The 12,545-nt window shown below is 35.0% G+C and overlaps 1 protein-coding gene across 1 annotated transcript in view; it reads left to right on the top strand.

Moving 5' to 3' along the window:
- Positions 1 to 12,545, top strand: part of TTN (titin) — a 291,603-nt gene that overhangs the window by 48,341 nt on the left and 230,717 nt on the right. The window contains exons 41-44 of the mRNA XM_056110131.1: positions 1,313 to 1,597; positions 1,820 to 1,945; positions 8,667 to 8,855; positions 9,950 to 10,327. Of these exons, the coding sequence (XP_055966106.1) occupies positions 1,313 to 1,597; positions 1,820 to 1,945; positions 8,667 to 8,855; positions 9,950 to 10,327 (978 nt within the window). The remainder of the gene's footprint in view (positions 1 to 1,312; positions 1,598 to 1,819; positions 1,946 to 8,666; positions 8,856 to 9,949; positions 10,328 to 12,545) is intronic.

Here is a 12,545-nt window from a genome sequence, read left to right as displayed (position 1 = left end):
AGTATACAATGCCTGGGAAAACCCCAAAGGTCCCTTTGAGAACACAGATGGCCTGGAAAACCACAGGCAATGTGGAACTAGGTTCTCTGTCCCAAGCTCTTGTAGGGGCAATTCTTCATACTACCAAGTCCTCAGAGGGATGTCATTAGACCTACACTTTTCTCATAAGAAATCTTCAAGCTGAATTTGAAGATGACAGGTTTGAGACCAACCTAGTCCACAGAAAAAATGGATTCTCCATACTTATCTTCATTTTTGTCATACCTCTTTTAACATATAGCAAAGACATCTGACCAAGATTAATTAATGTACAGTAGGAGTTATCTCAAGGTTCAAGAAAATGAACCAGATTCCCTTGTTCCCAAAAAAACAAAAAAAACCTTTATTACATATTAGTGGTGGAAATACTAAATTACAAAAAAAATTGGACTTTTTTCTATGACAATGTCATTAATCAGCCTCATAGAAGTTGCTTGCCATTTCTGGATTCGATGAGCCACCCAGTTCCCTTCACTTATTACAATAAATATTAATACATATAATTAGCACAGCAAAAAGTGAATATTTAAAACTTTATCAAGCTGCATTTATTTAGTCTGAAATAAATGTCTTTTGAAATAAGTCATTCATCCTTACATATTGTGTGTACTTCCCTGGCACCTCTATATATGTAAAGAAGAGACTATAAAATATACACATATACTTGGAAAACAAACTACCTGTATGAAATGAGACACTTTATTACATTATTTGTCCAAAGGTTTTCATTTATTTGTTTGGTTGGTTTGGGGCCGCACCCTAGTGGTGCTAAAAAGCTTACTCCTGGCTCTGCACTCAAGGATTACTCCTCATAAGTTCATGAGACCTTATAGGATGCTGGAGATTGAATCCTGGTGAGCCATGTGGAAGGCAAGTTCCTTGCCTGCTGTGCTATCATGCTGACACCCTTGTCAAGAGAACTTTTAAAACTAGATAATATATGGTAGTTCTAGAATTTGTTGTACTCTCTACTACTATACTTTCACACAGACTCTAGAAAGTTACATGAATAATTGTATTATGCTGAAAAAAAATCGATGTTCTCAGTAGTTCCCTTTTAAAGCTATTCACTTCACTCAAGGACACAATTTTATTTTTTTCATTCTTAACACAAAGTTCTAATATTCAGAGATGAGTAAATATATCATGATTCTATAGTTATGTTTCCAAGCACCTAACTGCCTGGAACCAAATAAATAAATAAATTTAGAATTTCTCAGGGTCTTTCTTGCTTCACATTTTTTATGCGCTATTTGTTTTCATTTACTCTCAGCTCCAGAACCACCCCAAGTTCTGCAGGAACTCCAGCCTATTACAGTGCAATCTGGCAAGCCTGCCCGCTTCTGTGCTGTGATATCTGGCAGACCACAGCCCAAAATTTCCTGGTACAAGGAAGAGCAGATGCTTTCTACTGGCTTCAAGTGCAAATTTCTTCATGATGGGCAAGAATACACACTTCTGCTCATTGAAGCCTTCCCTGAGGATGCAGCTGTCTATACCTGTGAAGCCAAGAATGACTATGGAGTTGCCACAACCTCAGCTTCACTCTCAGTAGAAGGTAAAAATGTCTTACTACTTCTTGGCTTAAAGTAAACCTTAAAAATTAGATATTGCACTCTCTTAGTGTGTTTAAAAATGCAAGGAAGTGAGAGTTCATAAAAATATATTGCTATAAAACTTGCAGAGTATTCCACACAAAATAAAGATCAATAGGTATGAACTGTTATTCAAGGTCTGTATAGTGATCTAATCGTAACAGATCTGTGTTCCCTTTCTTTAGTTCCAGAAGTTGTATCTCCAGATCAGGAAATGCCAGTTTATCCTCCTGCCATAATCACTCCACTTCAGGATACTGTCACTTCTGAGGGACGGCCAGCACGTTTTCAATGCAAAGTTTCTGGAACAGGTAGGTTTAGGAACAAGGGTAGCACTGTAGCACTGACCTCCTGTTGTTCATTGATTTGCTCCAGCGGGCCCAGTATCATTGTGAGACTTGTTACTGTGTTTGGCATATTGAATACGTCACAGGTAGCTTGCCAGGCTTTGCTGTGAGAGCAAGATACTCTCAGTAGCTTGCTGGGATCTCCAAGAGGAGCGGAGGAATCGAACCTGAGCCGACCGGGTTGGCCGCATGCAGGGCAAACGCCTTACCCGCTGTGCTATTGCTCCAGGAACAAGGGTATCATTGTTAAAATTTATTAGGGATTACATGTTGGTGGTATGTGGAGTTCTCTCATATTTTCCTTCATCAGAGGCATCTTTCATGCAGAATTTAAAGTTTAACAGTTTATAGAAATCTTGAATTATTGAGTAGAGTCAGGGCAGCGTAAGTAGAGAGAGAGAGAGAGAGAAAGGGAGAAAGAGGGAAGTAGGGAAATTGTCTGCAATAGAGACGGGAAGGGGTGGGACAGAGGGATATTGGGGACATTGGTGGTGGAAAATGCACGCTGGTGGAGGGATGGGTGTTTGATCATTGTGTGACTGAAACTCAAACATGAAAGTTTTATAATAGCTCACAGTGATTCAATAATATATATATATATATATATATATATATGTATATATATATCTGGGTAAGGGCAACTTTTCTGCCCTGGACAGTACATTTGAAAATTATTAGCAAATAAAAATAAAATAAAATTTGATTCAAATGTAAAATTTCCACATATTGAGCTCCTTTATGATTATATGTGTTTCTTAATTCTTTAAATACATAAGTTTTAGATTAGTTAGAGTAAGAAGCACATGTTTCAAAAGAACCTAGTTATGTGTAAGTCATTATTCGGTCTATGGAAAATGTTACCTGAAATGTTGATTTTCTTGAAAGACAGTGTCCTACAGTGGTTCAAAGGAGGGATTTTATCATTATAGAGGTTAGACAGGAATCTTGTCTCCTTTGTACGATCTTAAGCAAATACATGATTCTCTTCTTTTGTCGATGAAGTAAGGATTGCATTCACTCTCCGAACATGTTTCATTAGGGGGCTGGAGTAATAGGACAGTGAGCAGGGTGCTTGCCTTGCATGCAGCCGACCCGGGTTCGATTTCCAGCATCCCATATGGTCCCCCAAGTCCCGCCAGGAGTGATTCTTGAGTGCAGAGCCAGGAGTAACCCTGTGTATCGCTGACTCCACCCCTCCCCACAAAAAGAAAAAAGAAAACAAAGAACTTGTTTCATTAGAGTAGAAAGTTGTAGTACCCAGAAACAGTAGCTATGAGAAAGAAAGCTCTTTGTACTAGAATAGCTCCTGGCATGCAATAGATATCAAATCAGTGTTGGTGGGAAAATGCTTACTTATTAAGTTATTATGATTAATCACTTAAGACCAATTTCTTAACTAAGATCATATTTTATGTTCTATAATCTTAGTCGTCATATCTCAAAATAATCCCTTGATCAGATAGCTATGACAATTTTGAATTGGGGATAGCTTCCCAAATACTATCACCCTTTCTGACAGAATAAAGGATCTTTGGTAGAATGAAACAAATGTTTAAGACCCATTTTAAGCTAATTATTATTATAGAGTTTCTTCAGGTAAAAACAAAATAAATCACCTTTACCTCAAATTGAAGTCATGCATCTCTTTTTTGGCTTTTGTATACTACCACCAAGAGGAAATTCTCAAAACTTGGGTACCTCATAGAGCTACTAATATATTTTGTTTTTTGGTCTAGTATGCTTCTCCTATTAGCTTATGACCCTATCTCTACATTGCCACATTACCAAGAGCCATTTTCTTAATCAAATTAGTATTTCATTTGTACTATTGGGGCCTCATGGTTTCATCCTCTGGGCTAGAGATGTTAATCTAAAAATCAAGTGGACTGATTTATTTTACTAGCATAATTAAAGGATATAGGCATTATTGGCAAGTGACAGGTACTCAATACATTAATTTTATTAAGCTATATAGAGGAATTATATAAACATAAAAATCTGTTATTGGGTAGATATATGGAAAAACATCATTGTGACTTCAAAATATAGTGTTAGAAAAATACTAAGTATCAACAAATGAAGACTGATTTGATAATATCCTACTAACACTATAAAGAAAAATTTATTTTAATTGAAAATTCACTAAAGTCATACTAAATAATTTATACATTCATCAAAATTTTTATTGCAGTGTAATTGGCAATTAACATTATATTCATTTCAGCTGCATAGCATAATTATTCAATATGAATTTTAGAAGAGTTTTTCAAATAGAAATACATATACATTTATTCTCTAATGTGATAATCTTAATTATGTGTGTATGTGCTTTTTAGTTCATATGTCATTTTATAGTTTTGTTTGTAAAGTGCTACAAATACACTGAAAGTTCTCTACAAACCAGCTATTAACAGAGAAAGAAAAAAAATTTTTATATGACTGAAGACTTTTAGCTATTTAAATAAAGATCATATTTATACCGATAGAACTTTTAATATCTTCTTGTAAATATTTTTTCTATTTGACTGAAATTAATTTTATTAACATTAGATGAACAAACTTTTGTGCCCCTTGTGCTGAAATATTCACACAACTATCTCTGCCCCACCCAGCTGTTTTCTTAAGAAAGTAAATGTAATTAAGGTAAATTGATCAATTGGAGGATGATGGATAGAAATTAAATTTTTCTTGGGGATCATAAAGTGGCTTATAAAGATGTGAAACTGTAGTATCTGTCAACTGAAAGCTATTGTTAGTCACCATTTCTTCAATACAGTTTTTCAGATGGGAAATAAAATTCAATTCTGCCTCTTATAAATATCAAAAAGACAAAATTGAGTCTTCAAACATGTCTTTGAAAATGTAATCCTTGCTGTTGCATGAAGATTGGTCCTAATCAATCTGAGGGTGTTCAAACAACAGGGAAAATGTCTACTAAAGATCTCTGGTGCCATCTCCTGGTTGTAGAGCAATTTGGAAAAGTGTAAATTTAAGATTAGTGTAAATCCTGTTTATTTTATAGATGACAGTCATTTGAATAATGGCTTTCACTAGAGAAACAGCTAGTTCAGTATAATGATAGATAATTAGTATAGCAAGAAAGATTCCTATAATCCTTGTAAAAATTTATTTAATTTTCTCCTATCAATATTTATCATATTCCTGCCATTGAGATATTACATCAGCCACTTTGGAAAATGATTCCTGGCTCTTGTCCTCATGGAGTTCAGTGTGTAGAGGAGGAATATACATTTGCTGAAGTAGATTTCAAGATTGTAGTCGCTGTACTCCCCCAGCAACTCTGTTATGAAACAGAAAGATTTATCATCTGAGCTCTGAAGAATCAATCTTTGAGTACATGACATTATAGACAGGTAACAACATTGACAAGTTATGAAAATATATAGGGCTAAAGAGATAGTACGATGGGTACAGTGCTTGCCTTGCATATGACTGATCAAAATTTGATCTCCAATACCACATATGGTACCCCAAGTCAGCCAGATGTGATCCTTGATTGCAGAGTCAGAAGTAGGCCTTTCAGTGCCGTGGGTGTGGCCTAAAAACAAAATAAATAAATTAATAAAAAATTTCAAGGACAATTAATGCAAAGATGAGAAATACTGAGGTGTGGTTGAAAAGTGATGTCAAGCATAGGTGAGAAAGCTAGAAAAAAGACAAAGGTCAGATACTTAAGTATTTGGTATTTTTGGTTAGGGTTGTAGGGTTTTTTCCTTGAGTACATTGAGAAGCCACAGAGGAAATTTTAAGCTCCCAAAATATGATAAAGTTTACTTGTTTAAAACTAAATTGTTGTAGTAAGAGGATAAATAGGCAGATCTGGGAGGTGAGACTAGAGGTATAGGAGCAGCAAACTGACTCTTACAATGGTTTTGAAAGGTGTCTAGAAGGTTCGTGATCAAAGGAGTCAAAAGAAAAGGTGGGTAGATTATAAAAGAATTCAGTAAGTTGAATGACCAATATTTAGAGACCAAATAAATGGCAGTGGTGAGGTGAGGAGCAGGACTAATGGGCAGCTTCAAAGAAACAAATGACCAACACTGATAGTAATAGCCCATCTGGAAATACAAAGTTCATTTTAAAAAATGTCTTAACTCATTTATTGTCAGGAATCTATGCAAGTCCCAGTGCCTCATTTAGTTCACCAAAGAAATATCATTAAAAATAAAATAATTTAGTAAGATGATATATCAGTCTCTTCACCTTTTTATTTCCATTGACAAATAGACTAGTTGTCAGGTGAATTAAATTCCATGTGATATTTGTTAACCTTTTTTCTGAAATGGCACTGTCTTTTGGCATGTTTTGAAGGTACATGCCTTCTGCACAGACATTTTTGCTCTGATTGACTTGAATCAGTCAGTGTTCATAAAAACCTTTCAGATGTTCATGCCAAATAATGTACACCATAATTTTATGTAATGAATTCCCTAAGTTATTATGCATCTCATTTTACAAATTTGAAATCTGGTCCAAAGAATCTAAATGACATACTTAAAGTTGCATAAAAGATAAATTGTAGTGTCAAGATTCCATTTTCTACCTTAAGTTACTATCCAAGGAAGTGGAAAGATTTGTTTCTTTAAAAGTTTAGAATCTGCAATTTAAAAACAAGTATCATTATGGGAGGGAAGGTAATATTCATAAAAATGAGTTTGTGCCAAAATACAAACAAACACTAGAGACTGAATTATTAGAAAATCTCATGGGGTGAATTTGAAATTAGGAAATGGTGTAGTTACTATACTCCAAAAACAATTTGGTTTTGATGTTGGTTTTGATATTGACTTAAATACAAGAAACAAGACAAGGGATATGGCTTAAAAGTAGAATAGTTTCCGTACTATGTAGCTGTTAGAAAAGATGAAGTCATGAAATTTACATACAAGTGGTACAATATGGAAAGTATCATGCTAAGCGAAATGAGTCAGAAAGAGAGGGATAGACATAGAAAGATTGCATTCATCTGGGGGATATAAAGTAACAAAGTATGAGATTAATACCCAAGAATAGCTGAGATCAGCACCAGGACGATTACTCCATAACTTAGAGGCCAGCCGGGTACCCTAGAGGAAAGGGCAGCTCAGATAGAGAAGGGAGCACCAAATAAAGGATGTTTGGAGGATCCTCCCAGGAGGGGAGATGCATGTCGAAAGTAGACTATGGACTGAACATGTTTGCCACTCAATGCCTCTTTTGCAGACCACAACACCCAAAAGGAGAGAGAGAACACAGGGGATTGCCCTGCCACAGAGACAGGGGGGGATGGGGGGATGGGGGGATGGGGGTGGGGGGATATTATCCATGGTGGTGGAAAATGGGCACTGGTGGAGGGATGGGTATCTGATCATTGTATAATCGAAACCCAAGCACAAAAAATTGTAAATCTACAACTGTAAAAATAAAGAAAGAAAGAAAGAAAGAAAGAAAGAAAGAAAGGGAAAAAATTTTTAAAAAATAGTAGAATAGTTTCCTTTCATGTATGGGACACTGGGTTGCATTTTTAGAACCACACACACATGCAGACACACACAAACTCACATACACAAATTCATTAAATATTTTAAAAAGCCATAACTAAATTTTAACCTACTCTTGACTTATAGGGTATGGTTTCGATAGAAGAATGCTGTTTTTAAGGGATTATACAAAATGTACATCATCTTAAACTATAACATTATAAGTTTATTTATCTTAGCTTTTTGTGTTTTTATTTGATATCATCTTAAAAGTTCAGGCTCATACATAAGTAGCTAGTTGTATAATTATTACTACTACTTAAAATGTATAAGATGCCCCTATTTAATTAAACAGTTGCTTTCTATTCTGGTTTATTTCTATTCTATTTCTATTATAAATAAAAATTATTTTCTATATTTTTTAATGTTGAACAGTGGCAACAAAAAAAGAGATTTATATTTTAACCCTTGAAAATGTATATTATAGACTTTGTATAAAACTGGTCTTTTCAGCTCTCTTTTTGATTAATCTTTTGCACATTAGAAGTGCATGTTCTCACTTCCTATCTTAGTAGGCAGCCACCATCTCAGAGCAAACTTTTCATCATGATTATACTATCTCTTTTTTAAGGCCTCTAAAAACATCAGAACTTCATCCTTGTTAGTACAGAATAATGTACAGATGATTGATCACTGTTATCACTGTCCTCCCATTGTTCATAGATTTGCTTAAATGGGCCCAGTAACATTGTGAGACTTGTTACTGTGTTTGGCATATCAAATACATCACAGGTAGCTTGCCAGGCTTTGCCATGTGGGCGAGATACTCTCCGTAGGTTGCCAGGCTCTCCGAGAGGGGCGGAGGAATCAAACCCAGGTTGGCGTGTGCAAAACAAACACCCTTTCCACTGTGCTATCGCTCTAGTCCAATCATTTTTTTCAAAAGAGATTTTAAAACCCTATAAAATAAAATGGTAAAATGTCAAACTTACAACAACCTGTCTATTGATGTATTTTTCTAGAATCATGTTTCGTAAGTATGAAAAGAAATCATCTAAGACCAGATGTGTTATACCTAAAAGAAAAGTATCATTAAGACAAATATGATATGCAGTTACCGGTACAATCACTATTATGTTCACAGGTACATAAAAACTGTCCTTTTGTTTTTGTGACTTAAATATTCTTTATCTTTTGTCCCACAGACCTAAAAGTGTCTTGGTACAGCAAAGACAAGCAAATTAAGCCATCTCGGTTCTTTAGAATGACTCAATTTGAAGACACTTACCAACTGGAAATTGCTGAAGCTTATCCAGAGGATGAAGGAATTTACACCTTTGTTGCTAATAATGCTGTAGGTCAAGTGTCAAGCACAGCCAACTTGAGATTGGAAGGTAGAGTCACACACCTTTAAGAAATGTGTTTATTATATATCTAATTTCAAAATGTCAGTAACTTACTAAATATTTTGTATAAATTATCTTTGGTTCTACCAATCTCTTTTAATGCAACTAATCTTTTCCACATTACATGTGATGTTCTTGCTTTTCATTTACCCCTTCACATTGTAAATTACAAACCATCCTTTTTCATATTTTCCTGCTATGTCTCTATAATGTTGTAAAATGTATTACTCTTCTCATCATCACCAGTTCTGTGCTTTCTAATCAGCATATATCCGAAATATACTGAAGACATAGGTAGACTGGTTTTCTCATTTGGCCAGGTGAAATCAGTTGTTTTTTTAATCTAAGATTTAGAAATCTAAATGCTTTTATTGTGCTGACACAATTATGATTTCGCTCAGTCCTGCAGTGGGTTATTTCAGGTCTATACACAAGAGATGTTTTTACATTGTAATTTAAAAATACCTGAGATTTAAGGGCATGTTACTGAAATGTTTTAACATTTCTCTTATTTAAGCTCTTAAATTACGATCAGAAACACTTCCCTAGTGGAGGTGGAGATGAAACTTTCATCTAATTGAGATAAGATTGTACACAGTCAAAGTGTTTCCTGAAGTGATTTAATTTTTGTTGTGTTAGTGTTAGGCAGACATATAAGTATTTAGGCAAGATTTTCACTGAGTTTTACATAATTTTAGACATTTACTATAACCAGATATCTTCTTAATAATCAATTAACTTAGACTGATCGCTTAAAAAGAAAAATAGTGTTTTCATAGCCAGAGAGGAAAAAATAAAAATATGAATTAAGAGTTTCTAATCAGTTTGTATACTGTATACTACCTTCATAATAATACAGTGATGTTCTTTGGACTCTTTATTTGTCAGCATATTTGTCTGGAAAATAGAATGACTTGGTGACGTGGGTGACTTCAAATAAATAGTGGCATCTGATGACAGCCATTAGGATTAGATTGGATTCTAGCCCACCACTGAAATTGAAACATAGCTGTAGACAACTCCAAATGACTTCTTATTTTAATGCATGGAAAGACATTAAAGGTTGGCATGCTTCTTTTCAGGATTTAGCACACTTGAAGAAATTACATCAAACGCCCAATGGCATAAATCTTCTTCATCAGTTTCATTTAAGAAGGAGTCTCTTGGCCAAAGGCCCATCTTCATCCAGCCTCTATCGAGCCTCAGGGTGCACCGCGGGGAGGCAGTCAGATTTTATGCAAGGATTTCTGGCAATCCCAAACCAGAAATTCAGTGGTTTCATAACCAGCAGCCAATCCTACCAACAAGAGATATAGTTTTCCATTTTGAGGAGTCCACAGGCATTGTTTTAATGCTTATAGTTGATGCTTACTCAGAGCATGCTGGGCAGTACTCTTGCAAAGCTACCAATAGTGCTGGGGAAGCCTCTTGTACAGCTACACTCACAGTGAGTCTGAAAGGTAAAAACCCAGCTTGGTTCAAGGCCTTTGATTTGCTGCATACCTCCTCCTCTTCCTGTTACTAATCAGTCTCTGCTGTTGTCTCATTGCATATTATAGTCATTCCATCATTTACTAATAAAGTAACACCCACAAATCCTCCTAACTCCTCAATTGGCCTCAATCTACATATGTTAAGCACACTTGTTCTGTGTGTTCTGTGCATTAAAGAATTAGTAATTATTTTGTTAGGCACCAACTTTGCTTACTATTTTAACTTTTCTAAAAACATCTCATCCTTGTCAACATTAATATTGTATTTTTTTCTATGTTGTTTATAAAATACACAATGGAGGAAGAACAAATGATATCTCAAATCGAGTCAGAAGAGAGAAAATAGGAAAGAGCTAGAGAGAAGAGAGTCTGTCACTCTGGATAGCTATAATGGCAGCAAAAGAAAAGAATTAGATACTGTGTGATATCTGCATGAGAATTCATCATTCATCACTGGGTCACTGGGAATGAATTATCTTTTGTATGATCCTGACATCCTAGAGCACACTGCTTCTGGCATGCTGCTTCGAAGTGACGATTATGTCTTTCATCTTCAGCTTCCATGCCACTTTATGTTACTAAGTTAGCCAAGTGACAAAGCTTAGATCTTAATATTCTATTCTCTTTCTTGTCACTTTATTATACAGTGCAAGCCCTCGTGAGGCAAAATTCTGAAAAAGATACGAGCCCACCAAATCCCACAAAGACAGAGCCCTCTTTCACAAAGCTGGATAACAAAATAGTCCAAAACAAAATTAAGTCACTGCAAAGATCATCACATGATTATGAAGTGCAGGATTTTGAAAGTGTTTCTCAAAGGTCATTCACACAGCCACATCCATTTAAGAGTTGCACCATGTTGCATACATTTTACAAGTTGCAGAAAGTGCTGTGATATCTCAGAACTCTACTGAAAAGTCCATGAGTGGGGAACCAAAGATTCTCCTCCATCTTCAGGACCTCTCTATAAATGTGACAACACTGATCAATATCTCTGTACTTAAAAGTTGACTCGACTGGTAAATATAACCAGGACCCATGAATGTGTAAAGACAGAGGAATTTTAGAGTAAAATAGAATAAAAACATGTAGCTTCTATTATACATAATGTTCAAATATTAGACCAAGGACTATACAGATGCATTGCTCAGTGAATGAGAAGAGACAATGTCAGCACTACTAAGCATTGATGGTGGTTACTTGATTTTTAGCTATGACTGGCATCATTTCATTCTCATCATTTTAAGCAGATTTCCTGCCATGTGAAAGGAATCAATAACTATACGAATTAGTAGATCTCTAGATTGGCATTCTATTCATTAATAACATAGGCAAGTAAGCTAGTCATTGATCAGATTTGATACAAACTTTCAAATTTTTGTTTTAGATTCAGGGAGTTTATCTTTCAAGTCTTGTTTCAGGAACTTAAGATTTATTTCAGGTGTTGTTTTTTTTCCTAATACTTAACAAAAATGCCATCTATTTGAGCATCAAAGATTAAGATGCCGTAGTTCATCAAATATTTATCTTTTATTTTTGTATCTGACAGCATGCTCAATTTAAATTGTTTTAATGTTTGAGCTGTAACAACTCCTAATTTTTGATTTTACATTTGGAGGTCATAGCTATAGGCTAGCCATGGAAATAGAAAAATGTCAAGTGAAAAGAACAGGGCTTTGCTGGACCAAAATTATTCATCTTTAGATCTTTTTAAATTTGATCTCTAGATCTTTTTTCAATTAACACTACACATAGCTTTTTATAGTCTCAAATCACCCTGGAATTATAGAATTATTTCATGGAAAGATTATCATTTTTGTTTTTATTGTGCTAATTGTCCTCTGTGTCTGGAAAGGCATAAATAAATTTGTCTGAGTAAAGGATAACTCCTTCTCCTATCCAAAGACTTTCCTTTTGGATACAAATGAAATCAGGAATTTGGTCTTCAGTAGTAGAAACCTGTACTGTGTGACTGCAGGCAGAGGAGCTACAGTGCATCCCACTGGAAGGAAGTAGTAAGAGAATGTAAGTCATCTCTTGGTTTCTCCAGAGAGCTGTGACTACAAGTTCTTCCCTGATCTAAACAATCTTTTTTTTTATTTTTGGTATTATTAATGACCACAGGACAACATAATGTTGTTGTTTATGTACTGAATTTTGAAACAAGCTCATTAATTCTCAATTT

This window comes from Sorex fumeus, unplaced genomic scaffold (assembly GCF_029834395.1).
Source record: "Sorex fumeus unplaced genomic scaffold, SorFum_2.1 ptg000009l, whole genome shotgun sequence".
Lineage (NCBI taxonomy): Eukaryota > Metazoa > Chordata > Mammalia > Eulipotyphla > Soricidae > Sorex > Sorex fumeus.
This window is presented reverse-complemented; position numbering and strand designations above follow the sequence as displayed.